General features: G+C 37.1%; 1 protein-coding gene across 1 annotated transcript in view; it reads left to right on the plus strand.

Annotated features, from left to right (window-relative positions):
- The window catches only part of LOC115223409 (otoferlin-like), a 602,516-nt gene that overhangs the window by 303,486 nt on the left and 279,589 nt on the right, over window positions 1-19,441 (plus strand). The window contains exons 4-5 of the mRNA XM_036512652.1: window positions 111-210; window positions 3,145-3,386. Coding sequence (XP_036368545.1) covers window positions 111-210; window positions 3,145-3,386 — 342 coding nt within the window. The remainder of the gene's footprint in view (window positions 1-110; window positions 211-3,144; window positions 3,387-19,441) is intronic.

Consider the following 19,441-nt stretch of genomic DNA (forward strand, 5'->3'; position numbering starts at 1 on the left):
AACGCGTGTATACATATATATTTCTGTGAATGTGTGTATCTATGTATAGGTTTGTATGAAGGTCTGTTTTTGACTGAATTACAATGAAAGTTTCTTTCTGCTTTTTACAGACTTATTGGCACTTTTCGTATCATTCTTCAAGAATTAATCGAAGTTGGTCACATCGAGGTATCAGACACACTTCTTGACAGTAATAATGTAGCTATGAAGGTAAGTTAAAAAACAACACTAGTTTTTAATCTCTCAAATCCTTCTCCTCCTCCTGTCTTATGTTCTCACTTCTGATCACACGATATGCTTTTTGGATCGGTTGCTATTTTGACCAATTTTCATTAGCATTCAAAATTGAAAAAAATTGAACTATTCTGGGTTCAAATTCCGCCAAGGTCTACTTTGCCTTTCATCCTTTCAGGGTCGATAAATTAAGTACCAGTTATGCACTGGAGTCGATGTAATCGACTTAATCTGTTTGTCTGTCCTTGTTTGTCCCCTCTGTGTTTAGCCGCTTGTGGGTAGTAAAGAAATATAATTATTATTAGTATTATTATCATCATCATCATCATTATCATTATTTAATGTCCACTTTTCTGTTCTTGTTGTATTGGATAGAAGTTGTTAAGATGAAATTTTCTCAATTCAGAGAAAATGTTCTTCATAATGTTCTCCATGGCCAAATGTGTTACAACAATCATATGATGTTACAGAGGCAGTAACACACACTCACTCACACATGTACACACACCATTCATACCACACGTATACAAACATACAAGTATATATATGTGTGTGTGTGTGTGACAAAGGAGCATATTTAGCTTAATTTGCTTTATGAGTTCAATAAAGGCAACAATGCAATGGAAAGTGCGTGGAATATTAATGCAGTATATGGGGATCAGACAATAAGCCAGTGTCAATGGTGATGCCAGAAATTCTGAGCATATGGGGATCAGACAATAAGCTTAAGCCAATGTCAATGGTGGCGCCAGAAATTCTGAGCATATGGGGATCAGACAATAAGCTTAAGCCAATGTCAATGGTGATGCCAGAAATTCTGAGCATATGGGGATCAGACAATAAGCTTAAGCCAATGTCAATGGTGATGCCAGAAATTCTGAGCATATGGGGATCAGACAATAAGCTTAAGCCAATGTCAATGGTGATGCCAGAAATTCTGAGCATATGGGGATCAGACAATAAGCTTAAGCCAATGTCAATGGTGATGCCAGAAATTCTGAGCATATGGGGATCAGACAATAAGCTTAAGCCAATGTCAATGGTGATGCCAGAAATTCTGAGCATATGGGGATCAGACAATAAGCTTAAGCCAATGTCAATGGTGGCGCCAGAAATTCTGAGCATATGGGGATCAGACAATAAGCTTAAGCCAATGTCAATGGTGATGCCAGAAATTCTGAGCATATGGGGATCAGACAATAAGCTTAAGCCAATGTCAATGGTGGCGCCAGAAATTCTGAGCATATGGGGATCAGACAATAAGCTTAAGCCAATGTCAATGGTGGCGCCAGAAATTCTGAGCATATGGGGATCAGACAATAAGCTTAAGCCAATGTCAATGGTGATGCCAGAAATTCTGAGCATATGGGGATCAGACAATAAGCTTAAGCCAATGTCAATGGTGGCGCCAGAAATTCTGAGCTGGAAACTACAGTCTAGAAGATGAGCCTTGTCCTGGTGTAGGGTGAGTGAAAAGTTTTCTTGTTATGTGTGGGTGGAACGCACAGGTCAGGGGCCAGCAGATAGCAATAATACAGCAAGACAGGGCATATGGGTGGAACACACAGCTTGGGTGCTAGTGGAGAGCAGTGATACTGTGACACAGGACCAAGAGGACAGAATTGGGAAGTGGGAGGTAAGCATAGTACATGAAGTGGAAATGTGAGGTAAAGAAGAGATGTAGAAATGTAATTTGGTTTGTTGTGATAGGCGGCGATCTGGCAGAATCGTTAGCACACCGGATAAAATGCTTAGCTGTATTTTGTCTGCCATTACATTCTGAGTTCAAATTCTGCCGAGGTTGACTTTGCCTTTCATCTGTTCGGGGTCTATAAATTAAGTACCAGTTACTCACTGGGGTCGATGTAATTGACTTAATCCCTTTGTCTGTCCTTGTTTGTCCCCTCTATGTTTAGCCCCTTGTGGGCAATAAAGAAATAAGAAACGTAGTTTGGTTTATTGTGGTAGAGTGTATGAGAAGTTTTTTTTTTATTAAGTGTGGGTGGGACACACAGTGCTTCTAGAACTCAGTTTCATTGACGTGGGCAGGTCTTCAGAGAGAGAGACAGACAGACAGACAGATAGATAGCTGTGTGTGTTTGCATATGTGTTTGCTCCTTCTCCTCTCATAGCTTGACACCCAGTGTTGATTTATTTACATCCCTGTAACTTAACACTTTGACAAAATATACTGATAGCATAAGTACCAGGCTTAAAGTAAAAAAACAATAAGTGCTGGAGTCAATTCATTCAACTAAACCTTTGCACATGGTCACCCCCACAAGGCTGCAATCCAGTAACCAAAACAAGTAGCTGGTGACGTAAAATAAAAGCTAAAAGCTGTGCTCTTCTGGGGTTTTTTTTCCTACTTTGGCATTAGTATCATCAGTGTTATGGATTTTTATTCGCTTTCTTCCTTTCCTCATATCCATTAATTCCACATGAATATCTGCATCGGATCAGCCATTAGGGATTACAGATATTACTTCCATATTTTATGGGAATTTAGTGTTAAGATTTTGCTCAGAATGATTTTTTTTCTAACATTGATTTCTCTCTGCTGTGTTTTGCATGTATGTTAATCTTTTCTACTCCAAACACAAGGCCCAAAATTTAAGGGGGGGGGGGGCAGTCGATTAGATTGACCCCAGTAAGCAACTGGTACTTAATTTATCGATCCCAAAAGGATGAAAAACAAAGTTGACCTCGGTGGAATTTGAACTCAGAACATAAAGACAGATGAAATACTGCTAAACATTTCACCCAGTGTGTTCATAAAATAAATAAATAATATTTTTAGTTTTTCATGCTCACATTTAATTCTCTTTATTTATTCTTGATGACCATTTATTTTCTTTTAATTAAAACAAGCATTTGTTTGAGTTTATTTTATTTTATTTATTTTTTCAGACTAAAGTTGACTTTGAACTTACCTATAATGCTCCAGATGGTTCTGTTGGTATCTGGCAAAAGGGTGGTTTTGAAGATGTCCAAGCTGAGGAAGAAGAGGAAGGTGAAGAGGGTGAGGATGGTAAGCAGTTGATAATCAAGAACCAAAGACATTCCTTACCATCGAGTCCACAGAAATATGGAAAGATGTCAAAGTTTAGTGCTGTTGCTGCTCGAGGTTCTTTTGGTATATCTCCAAGTGGGTAAGTATGAGAGAATGGATCAGGGGGTACAAGGGGAAGAATTTGAGAAACACACACACATGCATACATACACATGCACACACACACACACATACATACATACACATGCACACACACACACACATACATACATACACATGCACACACACATGCACACACACATACATGCACACACACATACATATGCATACATACACATGCACACACACACACACATACATACATACACATGCACACACACATGCACACACACATACATGCACACACACATACATATGCATACATACACATGCACGCCCACAGACATACATACATACACATGCACACACACGCACATACATACACACGCACACACACATACATACACATGCCCACACACATACACACACATGTACATACATACACATGCACACACACATACATACACATGCACACACACGCACATACATACACACGCACACACACATACATACACATGCCCACACACATACATACACATACACACACATGTACATACATACACATGCACACACACATACATACACTTGCACACACATGCAGACACATATACACACTCAAATGCACACATGCACAAACACACACATACACATGTTCACACACACGCACACACCACATATACACACACACACACACACACATATATATATATATATATATATATATATACTGGATAATAAAATGAATGATAAGTATGAAAGAATGGATCAGGGGTATCCAGGGGAAGAATTGTAAGAATTCTTTAAGGTTGTGCCACAGTATGGTCACAATCTAATGACTGAAACAAGTAAAAAATAAAAGATAAAAGATACACATATATGCACATACATGTGCGCATACACACACATACACACACATACACACACACACACACACACACACATATACATGCACACATGTTTTGGATTCCACAGAGTCTGCAGCTACCAGATTCTAATCCCAAGCTATTTGTGAACCCTGGTGCTATGATAAGAAGACACTTGACCAAGATATTGCACAGCAAAATCATATGGCTGCAGATCAAACATCTAAACCATGCAACTATGCTTTGCACCTCTGCAAATAAATCCTCTTAAAAGTGTTAGGATTGTCTTAAGCAGATTTCGCAGAAATATGAGTTAATGTTTAATGTAAGTAAATAACTAACATCAGTGAATATGAAATTAATCTTTTAAATGTGAGAACGTAGAGAATGCAAATGTTGACATTTAACATTAAGCAACACTCGACAAGAAGTGCAAGCCACTTTTCTGCATGACAATACAAGGTTTATACAAAAATTGTATTGTTTTATCATGGAATTGTTCTATAATAAAATTCTGTTAATTCTGGCATGAAATTTCATGTGGTTTTAGTCACGAATGTTTGGCTTTAAGTTGGAATATATGAAAGGGATGGAGATGCTGGATAAGTGGAAAGGAAACTTTTAAATTTGGTATAGAATTGTTTGTTTTTTGCCTCTACATTGGCACAGTGATAGATGCATCAGAGGCTGCGTGGTAAGGCATTTGCTTTCTAATCTCATGGTTCTGGGTGAGTGTCTTCTATTATAGTCTCGGACTGACCAAAGTCTTGGGAGTCGATTTGGCAGATGGAAACTGAAAGAAGCCTGTCATATACGGGTTCAGTCCCACTGCATGGCACCTTGGGCAAGTGTCTTCTACTAAGCCTCGGGCTGACCAAAGCCTTGTGAGTGGATTTGGTAGATGGAAACTGAAAGAAGCCCGTTGTATATATGTATATATATGCGTGTGTGTGTTTGTGTGTCTGTGTTTGTTCCCCTAGCATTGCTTGACAACCGATGCTGGTGTGTTTATGTCCCCGTTACTTAGCGGTTCGGCAAAAGAGACCGATAGAATAAGTACTGGGCTTACAAAAGAATAAGTCCCGGGGTCGAGTTGCTCGATTAAAGGCGGTGCTCCAGCATGGCCGCAGTCAAATGACTGAAACAAGTAAAAGAGTAAAAGAGTGTATGTGTGTGTGTTGTGTGTGTGTCTTTGTGTTTGTCCCCCCACCACCACCACCACTTAACAGCCAGTATTAGTGTGTTTATTTCCTTGTAACCTAGCAGTTTGGCACAAGAGACCATTGTGCCAGTACTGGGGTTGGTTCAATCAGCTGAAATTCTTCAAGGTAGTGCCCCAGCATGGCCATAACCTAATTACTGAAACAAGTGAAAAGATAAAAGATACATGTATGCCATACATACTTGTGTTGCTGTAGAATGGCAGCTAGGAGATCCTCAGACCAACATCTGAGTTCCTGAGATCATTTACAATATGGTTCAACATTCACAATGCAAAGTTCAAAATGCCATCAATTTAAAGATTTCATAAGAGAAATAATATTATTGCTGTAAGATAAGGTAGGGAAGATGGTGTTCAAGATCATAGAGCTGGAAACCAACTGCCCTGTAGTACATGATCAGCTGTCAGACCATCTTGACATACTTATAGTAACTGATGTCTTCTGCAGTAATTTATTTTAAGTGAAGAGTTGTGCACCATCAATCTCACTCTCTCTCATCTGTGACCACCTACAGGAATTTTATCTACCAGTGCAGTGTTCAGCACTAATTCTTAATGTTTGACATTTACACACACACACACACACACAACACACATATATATATACTCTTTTACTTGTTTCAGTCATTTGACTGCAGCCATGCTGGAGCACCGCCTTTAATCGAGCAACTCGACCCCAGGACCTATTCTTTGTAAGCCCAGTACTTATTCTATCAGTCTCTTTTGCTGAACTGCTAAGTAACAGGGACATAAATACACCAGCATCGGTTGTCAAGCAATGCTAGGGGGACAAACACAGACACAAACACACATGCACACAGATATATATATATACATATATACGACGGGCTTCTTTCAGTTTCCGTCTACCAAATTCACTCACAAGGCTTTGGTCGGCCTGAGGCTATAGTAGAAGACACTTGCCCAAGGTGCCACGCAGTGGGACTGAACCCGGAAGCATGTGGTTGGTAAGCAAGCTACTTACCACACAGCCACTCCATACATATACACACACATTCGCTAGCTTTTTCCCAGTAGCTTAATAACAGCACTGGCACCTCCAAGATTGAGTGGTCTCAATGATAATGGTGCAAAATCACGTTGATATTTTGCTCATTGACTGACAAGAAAAACTCAGCTGTGAATATTCCATGTATTGTGTCTTTGTCTATTTCCCTGTCTGTTAAGTTTTCAACTTGTTTCCTGTCTGCTCTCTGCTTTCATCTAACTTTCTCTCCTTGTGTTCTGGCTGTTCAATCCTTGATATATATATATATATATCTGTAAAATAATATGTGACAATTATTCAGTAGCCAAGATAAAACTCTGAGTTCCGGATGCTGAGGTGGAAATCCACACCACCATCTCTTCGGTTATCTGGCCATAACCAAAGAGATGGTGATGTGGTTTTCCACCTCGGCATCTGAAACTCAGAGTTTTATCTTGGCTACCGAATAATTGTCACATATTATTTTACAGATAAATTCCTCTATTTACATAATATTGAGGTCACTTTCTTTCTTTTGTTATCTTACCGTTTTTACCAATATATATATACCATCATCACCATCATCAGTAATTCAAATATCCAAAAAACAAGCATATTCTAAAACATTAGGGTAATAATATATTTTTTAGGATGTTAAAATTTATAGGTAATCATAGAGTGACCATTAGTTTTGCACCTATGAAGCACTTAGCAGTATAGGTGACTCAGAGAGGTTGCACACCTTCAGTCAGCTGAATCTGATGAGTCAACTATGCTACTAAGCAACTCATAGGTGCACAGCTAAAGGTCACGATATGACCGACCATAACTTTTGCTTTCCTAAATGTATATTCTTGTTTTCCTTTATTCTTTCACGTGTTTCAGTCATTTGACTGCAGCCATGCTGGAGCACCGCCTTTAGTCAAGAAAATCGACCCCAGGGGGTTATTCTTTGTAAGCCTAGTACTTATACTATTGGTCTTTTGCTGAACCGCTACATTACAGGCACATAAACACAGCAGCATCGGTTGTCAAGCGATGTTGGGAGGACAAACACAGGCACACACATACATATGTATATATATATGTACAGCAGGCTTCTTTTAGTTTCCATCTACCAAATCCACTCACAAGGCTTTGGTCAACCCGAGGCTATAGTAGAAGACACTTGCCCAAGGTGCCATGCAGTGGGACTGAACTTGGAACCATGTGGTGGTAAGCAAACTACTTACCACACAGCCACTCCTGCATCTGTCTATGTATATATATATATATATATATATATATATATATATGTGTGTGTGTGTGTGTGTGTGTCTATATATATATATGTATGTATATATATAAGATTGGCTCCTTTCAGTTTCCATCCATTAAATCTACTTTGGTTGGCCTGGGGCTATATATAGTAAAAGACACTTGCTCAAGGTGCCAATGCAGTAAGACTAAACCCTGAACCATATGGTTCGGAAGCAAGCTTCTTACCACACAGCTGCACCGACACCCGTTAAAATAAGCTATATTAAAAAAATATATATAAAATGGCAAGAAATAATTTTTTCTTAAAAAAAGGAAGAAAAAAGAAGGAACACAATAGCTGAAATAATATTAAGTAAATATTTTCTCAGCATTTTGATGGCTTTTATCACATATATTTATATAAATATATCAGAATAATAGCAATGTTTGAGATAAGCTATAAGAAAACAAGGAAGACGTACAGAATAACTGTTCAATGTGTTGTCTATGTTTCCTTTTCGAATAGAAGAAAAGGAGAGAGAAAGGCACTGAGAAAGGCAGACAAAGAAATAGAGAGAGTGAAAGCAAAGCTTTAGTGTTATCGGTATTAGTAGTAGCACAATAGCCGAGGAAAGTTTTTTTTGTCTCAGAATAATAAGAACTTATTAAAAAAATACTTGTATGTGTGTGTGTGTGCGTAAGTTAGTCTATATGCATATATGTGTGTGTGTGTATTGTGTGTACGTGTGTATTGTGTCTGTGTAGGTATAGAGATATATGTATATATATATGTGTGTGTGTGTGTGTATGTATCTAGATATATGTGTGTCTATGTATATATGTACACACACACATGCATATATACACATATACATTAATCTATGAATATATATATATATATATATATGTATATATATGTATGCGAACATGTGCGTGTATATGTAAGTATAAAGATATACGTATATATATATATATATACACACACACATACATTAATCTATGAATATATATATATATATATGTATATATATGTATGCGAACATGTGCGTGTATATGTAAGTATAAAGATATACGTATATATATATATATTATACACACACACATACATTAATCTATGAATATATATATATATATATATGTATATATATGTATGCGAACATGTGCATGTATATGTAAGTATAAAGATATACGTATATATATATATATATACACACACATACATTAATCTATGAATATGCATATATATATATATATATACATGTGTGTGTGTACATAAATACATGTATGCATATGTGTGTGTTCGGGTGGTGGGTGTAATAATAATAATAATAACAAGCCCATTGTATACTGTGCTCAATATATATAGACTCTTTTAGTTGTTTAAGTCAATAGGCTGCTGCTTTGCTGGACACCATCTTGAAAGGTCTTTGTCATTTCTATTGATTCCAGTCAATACTTATGTTTAAGTTGGGTGATATATATTAATTGTACCACTAAGTTACTGGAGACTGATGCAGACATAGACTCAGGCACACAGACACACACACACACATACATACATATCCCTCTCTCTCTTTGGGAGAGGCACAAGCACCTACACGCACATATGCACACACGGCAGTAACTTCCACCTACCGAATTCAATCACAAAGCTCCGGTCAGCTCGGGGCTATAGTGGAAGACACCTACCCAAAGTGCCACGCAGTGGGACTGAACCCGAAACCATGTAGCTAGAAAGCAAGCTCCCTAACCACACAGCCATGCCCGCATGTACATACATATATATATATATATATACATACAGAGAGAGAGAGAGAGAGAAAGAGAGAGAGATGACGCATGTATATAAATAAGCACAGGCATAGCTGTTATGGTAAGTAACTTGATACCCTGCTGTATGGTTCACGGTTCTGTTCCACTGTGGGGTACCTTGGGCAAACATCTAATATATATAGCCACAGGCTGACCAAAGTCTTGTGAGTGGATTTGGTAGACAGAAATTGAAAGATCATATATATGTGTGTGTGTTATATATATATATGTCTGGTCACTTTATTGGACACCCTGCGGGATGAAAAACAAAACCCGTCAAAGGGCAGAGGAACTCTTAAGCGTCGATAGCCATCCAATAAATGTGTAATTTTTTTTCTTTTTTTTTTCCTTAAGGCTTAAGGCTGTATCATACACGGGAGCTGAATACCCGATCGCGCGGTTAAACCATTGGGAGTGAAGGACTCCCAGCCTTTGTTAGGGCATCCTTCTAGGAGAAGGTAGCTCAGGTAACTGGGATAACTCAGACATAAAACCTGCAGCTCAGTGGCTACCAATGATGTTGACTTGTTCTTCTTTTCAGATTATGGCTGCTGTTGCTTAGTGAGTGGGATTGACTCAGTGCACAGCCTTTCCTCACTTTAAAAAAAAAACTTCTTGCACAGGCATTGCATGATAACAACAACATTGATTAAGCTTCATGCAATGGCCATACTCGATAATGAGCGGGCAGCCACCAATATATATATATTATATATATATATATATATATATATATATATACATATATATGTGTGTATGTGTGTGTGTTTGTATGTGTGTGTGTGTGTGTTGTTGTGTGTGTGGGTATGTATATATATCTTTTATCTTTTACCACCTTGAAGAATCTTTAGTTAAATTAATAGATCCTAGTGCTTATTTTTTAAGCCTGGGTCTCTTTTGCCCAACCTCTAAGTTATGGGGATGTAAACACACCACCACAAGTTGTCCAGTAGTTGTGAGGGATAGACATACACACACACACCTATAACCATGTGGTTAGTAAGCAAGCTTCTTACCACATAGCCACTTCTGCGCCTATAGGACTAACTTCTTTCAGTTTCCATCAGCCAAATCCATTCTCAAGAATTTGGGCAGCCCAAGGCTTTAGTAGAAGATGCTTGCCCAAACTACCACGTAGTGGGACTGAACCTAGTACCATGAAGTTAGGAAGCAGACTTCTTCTCACACAGCCACACTTGCACCTATACACATATGTATACATGTTCACATATATGTATCTGCATATGCATATATATATCTTTGTATATGTGTTGGTCCTCCATCATTGCTTGACAAACCATTGTTGGTTTGTTTATGTTCCATAACTTAATGGTTCAGGAAAATTGGCCAATAGAATGATATGATGCTAAAAAAAATAGTCTTGGGGTCAAATAGTTTGACTAAACCCTTCAAAGTGATGCCCCTGCATGACCACAGTACAATGACTGAAACAAGAAAAATGACAAAAAATATACACACTTATGTAGATGCATACATACGTATGTACGTACATACATATATACATACATACAAACAGGTACTGTGGTAGCTCTGTGGTATATTCCAGGTTATGGCTAACTATATCAAGCAGTATGAAGTGTCAGTCATCACTTAGCATTAGCAATCTCACTGTAATTCTTCTGATGGGTGACTCCAAGTTTACTTACCTGAATATTATCAGGAGTGTAGAATTCTAACAACCATAATGAATATGCAGATAGGTTCATCATTAAAATTATATGTCGGTGTAGGAGTGGCTGTGTGGTAAGTAACTTGCTAACCAACCACATGGTTCCGGGTTCAGTCCCACTGCGTGGCATCTTGGGCAAGTGTCTTCTGCTATAGCCCTGGGCCGACCAATCCCTTGTGAGTGGATTTGGTAGATGGAAACTGAAAGAAGCCTGTCGTATATATGTATATATATATATAGATGTATGTGTTTGTGTGTCTGTCTTTGTCCCCCTAGCATTGCTTGATAACTGATGCTGGTGTGTTTACGTCCCCGTCACTTAGCGGTTCGGCAAAAGGAGACCGATAGAATAAGTACTGGGCTTACAAAGAATAAATCCCGGGGTAGATTTGCTCAACTAAAGGTGGTACTCCAGCATGGGCGCAGTCAAATGACTGAAACAAGTAAAAGAGAGTAAAAGATATATATATACACACACACAAGGTGTGGTGGGTAAATTGTGGTCTCATTATATTTTCAATTTTGCGCATGTGTATTGTTTGTTTTTGATTTTGTCAACTACAGGGTATAATAGGGTCAGTTGGGCACCATCTGTGAGAAAAACAGCACCATGACACAATTCACTCTGCCAGAAATTTGGAAACAACATGCTGTACTACTTGGCATTTGTACCGGAAGCTCCAATGCAAACATCTCAGAGTGTTTGGGTGTCAATCTGAGGTCTTCCTGTGTCCCCAAAACATGTACTGAGAGTGATAAAAATCAAACATCCAGCCAACATCATGGTGTTTGGAGTGATCACTTGTAATGGTGATGTTATGCCTCCTTTCATCTTCCCACATGGCCTCAAACTCAACACAGAGTCCTACATCTATTACCTGTCAGACAATTTCTGACACCACATCACCCCTAATATCTGGCCATCTAACTCCCCTGACTGTAACCCCCTTCATTATTATGAGTGAGGGGCAGTTGAGCAAGAGACCAACAAAACTCCTTGTAATACCAAAGATGAACTAAAGGCAAGGATTATGGAAGCATTCACCAACTGAAACAAGGACACCATCCAGAAGGCTGGAGTCTGTGATTGAAGGGAATGGCAATTTTATTGAATAAATTTACTCATTAGTATTTCAAGATATTTATATGCAATTTAGTAAATATATCTGTTAAAATGAGATGTCAGTATTATTTTCATTTTTGCATAATTTAGATGACAGTTTATTCACCACACCCTGTATGTGTATAAACATATATATATATATATATATATTATATATATATATATAATTTAAAAATTTTAAATGAGGGTAAGAAATTAGATATTAATTTAATTAACATCGATTTCTCACCAGTGGTCTAGCATATAAAAAACTGAAGGTTCAGTAAAATTATATTATATACAAATTAGAGGGAAACCACTATGTGGACACCCTTACGCTAGAAATAGATCTGCTATGGTCTTACCACTAAGAAATGTTCTCAAGAAAAATTTTTGCTAAATTTTTCGTGAGAACATTTCTCTCAGTGGTATGGCCATAGTGGATCTATTTCTAATGTGAGGGTGTCCACATAGTGGTTTCCCTCTAATATGTATATATATATATATATATATATATCATGATATATACATACTCACATATGTATAACAGGTTTTTGTGCAATTTCTGTCTGCTGTATTTCACTCTTCCTGAGGCACTTGACCAAAGTACCACAAAGTAGAACAAGGAGCCAGAAACAATTTGATTAATAACTAAACATTTGCCCGCGTTATCCCTGCTTTTACATCATTTTAAAGAAATTGTGGTCCAAAATAATTTCATCTTTATCATCATCGTTCTCATCTTCATTATCATAGTCATTACCAAAATCACCAGCATCATCATCACTGTCATCATCAACATCAGCGCTATCATTGTCATCACCAACATCATCATCACAATCACCTTTGTCATCACCATCATCATCATCATCATCGTTATCATCATCATCATCATTATCGTCATCAACTTCCCTTCCTCCTCTTTATCATTGTCATTGTCCATCATTGTCATCATTTTCATCACCATCATCATCATCTCTGTCATTGACACCATCACCCTCCTCATTGTCATTATTGTCATCACTATCATCATTATTGTTGTTGTCCTCATCATCATTATCATATCATCGTTGTCATCATTGCCATCGTCATCATCATCGTCATCTTCTCCCTCCTCATGACCATCATTATCATCATCATCACCTATAACAACCATATACAAAATATCTTTGGAAATTGTCTTTAAAACTGGAATGGCTCTGCCATAAAAGCAAGGCCTATTATGGTAATGGCTTATGTTCTGTCCATCAACTGTCCTTCAGTTTATCCATTAGTGATTTATTGTGTGCATGTGTGTGTGTATATGTCACTGTATTTCTTTGTGTGTGTGTGTGTGTGAGTCCACGTCCCTGAGTGTATGTGTGAAGCTTGAGTGACGATGTTTGAAAATCCAGAATAACATTGACCATTAGAAGTTTCTGTAATGTCTACTTACTTTGGCCGTAGACAACAGCTTAGCATCAAACTGTCTTTTTTTTTTCCTCTTTTGTTCCTCTTCTTCCATTCTCAACCATTCTACAGTATTGGGAATTACTTGAATTGGAAGAAACAGTTATGACATTATAATCAATGACATATACTGAAAGATGTCTTTTGTAACAAGGAACTACATACAATGAATGTAAAATTCATATAATATATATACATATATGTACAAATTATATATATATATATATATATATATATATATATATATATTATATATATATATATATATATATGTATATATATATATATATATATATATATTATATATATATATGCAGACACACACATACATTATGTATACATATAATATATATACATATATGTACATATGATATATATATATATATACACATATACATATATATATATATATATAATATATATATGCAGACACACACATACATTATGTATACACATAATATATATACATATATGTACATATGATATATATATATATGTCATATATACATATATGTACAAATTATATATATATATATATTATATATATATATATATATTATATATATATATATATAAAGTTAATCCAAACATGAAAACACAAAGAGAAAATACAACAACACGAGATCGTGGAACAAATATAGTATTATTATATATACATGTATTTATAGAGAGAGAGAGAGAGAGAGGGGGAGAGAAAGGGAGAGAGATGGTATATTCTTTTATTCTTTTACTTGTTTCAGTCAAGTCACTGTGGCCATGCTGGAGCACTGCCTTTAGTCGAACAAATTGACCCCAAGACTTATTCTTTGTAAGCCTAGTACTTATTCTATCAGTCTCTTTTGCCAAACCGCTAAGTTATGGGGATGTAAACACAGCAGCATCAGCTGTCAAGCAATGGTGTGGGGACAAACACTAACACAAACATACATACATATATATATATATATATATATATATATATATATACAACGGGTTTCTTTCAGTTTCTGTCTACAAAATCTGCTCACAGGGCTTTAGTCAGCCTGAGGCTATATCTGAAGACACTTGCCCAAGGTGCCATGCAGTGGGATTGAACCCGGAACCATGTGGCAATCTTCTTACCACAGAGCTACTACTACATATATGTATATGAGTTAGTATCAAAAGCTTCTTGACCTAGTTACGTTTAATAAAAAATAACTTATTTACCTAAATTTTAACATCACCATCAAAATAGTCACCTTGCACAGTAATACACTAGTCCCAGCATTCCTGCCACATTTGGAATACACACACACACACACACACACACACACACGCATAATGAATGGAGGAAATGGAAAATGGAATCTTTATCATAGCCAGCAACCTACTGGCAACAACAGCATGCGTGGAGGCACAATGGCCCAGTGGTTTGGGCAGCAGACTTGCGGTCGTAAGAACGCAGTTTCGGCTCCCAGACCGGGCATTGTGAGTGTTTATTGAGCAAAAACACCTAAGCTCCATGAGACTCCGGCGGGATAGGCTCGTGAATCCCGCTGTACTCTTTCACCACAACTTTCTCTCACTCTTTCTTCCTACTTCTGCCACAGAGCAGAGGAACCATAGTGTAACCCACTATGGTGTGGTAAACTGCGAATCCTCTGTACCCCAGTATGATTTAGCTCTCCGCCTGTTAAAAGCCACCATTTACAGAATGAGGATAACAGTGTAGCTTTTGTGCCCATGCAACCGCCAGTCTATCGTGTGTGGTGGGTGGATCTTCAAGTTGCCACACGCATTCTTAGTAGCTTAGAGTAGGCTCAAATTAGAGATTATTCTTTTTAGCATGAGTCCTGATTGGAAGAAGAAGAAGAAGACGACGATGACAATAGCATGCTGTCTGATTGAACACAGTGAAACTGAGTATATTGAACAAGGTATCTTTTTTAAAATGAGACTCTTAATAAGATGCATCTGCACCAGATGGTGCAACATAACCAGTTGTACAGTATCCCACCTGCAGTGGTCTGATTGCAAGATGGGTTGAAATGATGATTGTGATGAATAAAGATTCTCATAAATTCCATTTTCCATTTCCCTAATTCATTATAAAATCAATGAACACTGTGAAATTCTTGAGGTAGATCCAATGACACTTATTTCAAATCTGTGGATAACATCAGGTAGCCATCGACAGTGAAAGTGCTTTAACCAGCATACTACTAGGTGTATGCCCAAAGTCTAAATAATTACTTTATATATATATATATATAGGCAGTGAACTGAAAGAAACATCAGCATGCAAGGTAAAATGCTTAGTGACTTTTGTCTGCCATTACATTCTGAGTTCAAATTCCGCCAAGGTTGATTTTATGTTTCATCCTTTACGGGATCAATAAAATTAGTACCAGTTGAACACTAGGGTCGATGTAATTGACTTAACCCCTTCTCGAAATTGCTGGCCTTGTGCCAAAACTTGAAACCAATATATGTCAATATATACATATACAGGTGAGCAAATGTGTATGTACGCTATATATATATATATATATATAAATTCAAAAAATAGAACAAGAACGCAACAGACGGCAATAAATCATTTGGATAGATAGACAATGTGAAGATGGACAGGGAAAAACAAGGACAGGTCATTCGCAGCCTCCTCTCATCAGTCAAGTTATATATAGGTGCAAGCACGTCTCTGTATTAAGAAGCTTGTTTCCCAACCACATGGTTCTGGGTTCAGTCCCACTACATGACACCTTGGGCAAGTGTCTTCTACTATAGCCTCAGGCCAACCAAAGCCTTGTTAGTGGATTTGGTAGATGTGTATATATATATGTATATACTTTATTCTTTTATTCTCTTACTTGCTACAGTCATTTAACTGCAGCCATGCTGGAGCACTGCCTTTAGTTGAACAAATTGACCCCTAGACTTATTCTTTGTAAGCCTAGTACTTATTCTATTGGTATCTTTTGCCAAACTGCTAAGTTATGGGAATGTAAACACACCAGCATCAATTGTCAAGCAATGGTGGGAGAGAACAAATACAGACACACAAACATACACACACACACACACACACACACATACAACAGGTTTCTTTCAGTTTCTGTTTACCAAATCCATTCACAAGGTGCCACGCAGTGGGACTGAACTCTGGACCATGTGGTTGGGAAGCAAGCTACTTACCACACAGCCATTCATATATATATATATATATATATATATGGCGGTGCATCAGCATGGCCACAGCTCTGAGCTGAAACTAGAGAGAGAAAAAAAAAAAAAAAAATATATATATATATATATATATATATATATATGTATGTATATTATATATATATATATATTATATATATATATATATAATATATACGCATGTATACATGTATGTCTGTGATTGTGTGTGTCTTTGTGTCCATGTTTGTCCCACCATCACTGCCTAACACTGCAGTTTGTTGTGCTTGAAAAGACACACCAAGGTAAGTAAAATGTGGTTGCCCTTGCAAACGGACTCGTCCCTTGCATATCCCTCCAGCTGAACATTACTAATCTAGCAGGCTCATAAGTGCTGGTTCCACGTGAAAAGCTACCATACCAGTGCTGTGTAAAGCACCCAGTACACTCTGTAAAGTGGTTGGCATTTGGAAGGGCATCGAGCTGTGAACAAGCCTTCAACTGGTCAGCTTCTGTGAAACCGTCGAACCCATGCCAGCATGGGAAATGGACATTAAATGATAATGTGTGTGTGTCTGTGTGTGTGTGCATATCTCTTAACATCCAGTGTTCATTCATTTATGTCCCTGTAACTTAGCAATTTAGTTCATATCCCTGTAACTTGGTGGTTCAGTAAAAGGAGGCCAATAGAATGAGTACAAGGCTTTAGAAAAATAGGTACTGGGGTTGATTTGTTCAACGGGGATATAGCTCAGTGGTAGAGCATTCAACTGCAGATTGAGAAGACCCCGGTTCAATCCCATGTGTCCCCTTTAAAATTTTCATTTTGGTGTGGTGCACCTGAACACTGTATACAATAATTTCGTTATTAATTTTTATTATATTTTATTGACTAAAACTCTTCAAAGTGGTGTCCCAGCATGGCCACAGCCCATTGACTGAAGTAAGTTAAAGATAAAAGATACAAGACGTCCATATTTCACCATGTACCATAGCCCACCGCGCACCTTCTCTCCACTCCACATGAAGTTATGTCAAATTCAATAGACTCTGATATAAGAAAATTGATGTGGAAAGAAAGAGAGAAAGAAAGAAAGAAAGAACACACACATTACACACACCTAAATACAAATACACATAAGTTCTTAACATTTCATATCTACATACTACAAACACATATAATCTGTCAAATTCAACAGACTCTTATATAACAAGGAATTGTCGCTGAACGGCAGAGAGAGAGAGTAGAAGACAGAGAGAGGGAGAGAAGGATGGAGAGGATGGAGTGAGAGAGGTGGAGCAGCTAGGGAAGTGGTGGTGGGGGGGGTTAAAGAATCAATCAATACACTGCATGATAAATAATAAAGATTCTTAAGCGTAACGATTATTATCTGTCGGTTGTGTGATGAATGGAGAAGACAGAGTATTATGTAAAAGCAACCGGTTACTTGTGTGTGTGTATACATGTCTTTGTGTATGTTTATATATGTGTGTGTGTGTGTGTGTGTGTGTGTCTGTATACATATTTGTATATACACACTATACGTGTATATATATATGTATGCAAATCTATCAATCTATATCTATACCTGTATATATCTATATCCATATATCTATATAGGTGTGTGTGTATATATACACATACACACACAAATATATGAATACATATACATACATGTGTGTGTATATGTATACATACATATATATATATATTATATATATATATATATATATATGTATATATATGTGTGTATGTACATATATATATGTATATGTGTGTGTCTGTGTTTGTACATATATGTATATCTGTGTGTATGTACATATATATATGTATATGTGTGTGTCTGTGTTTGTACATATATATGTATATCTATGTATATGTATATATATATGTGTCTGTGTGTGTGTGTCTATGTGAATGTATGTATATAAATGTGCATGAGTGTATGTATAAATAGGTTCTACATATTTACACATATATTCCTTTCTTCTTGTCGGTTTATGACTCAACATTGACGCGTCTCCACAATCACACAGTTTTAGCATCTGTGAAAATTTTAATAATGCAAATATCAGTCAAGCACTTAAAACAAATACATATGCGTGCATGAGCGCATGCATGAATGCATGTGTGTGTATATTTGTATGTGTGTCTGTGTGTGTACATGTGTGTATTTATGTGTGTGTTTGTGTGTGTGTGATATATGTATGCTTGTGTACATGTGTGTGTATATGTGCATATGTGTGTATGCATATATGTGCATTTGTGCATGTTTGTATATTTATGTGATGTAGGTATGCACTTTGTGTATGTATGTGCATGTGTGCATGTGTTTTTGTATGCGTGCATGTGTGTGTATGTCTGAGTGTGTTTGAGTGCATATGTGTTTATATGTAGAACTAAGGAAACAACACTTATCTTTTCCTTCTCCAGTTACTAAAACTGTTTTCTGAAGATCATTGTCACCAGAAACCTGGACAGCAACATAACACCATGGTATAGACGTAACAAGAACTAATATTGTTTGTCTGCAAAGACAAGCTGTCTCAGTAAGAAAACCCACTTTATACAGAAATATATATTTA

The sequence above is a fragment of the Octopus sinensis genome, linkage group LG23, assembly GCF_006345805.1.
Source record: "Octopus sinensis linkage group LG23, ASM634580v1, whole genome shotgun sequence".
Lineage (NCBI taxonomy): Eukaryota > Metazoa > Mollusca > Cephalopoda > Octopoda > Octopodidae > Octopus > Octopus sinensis.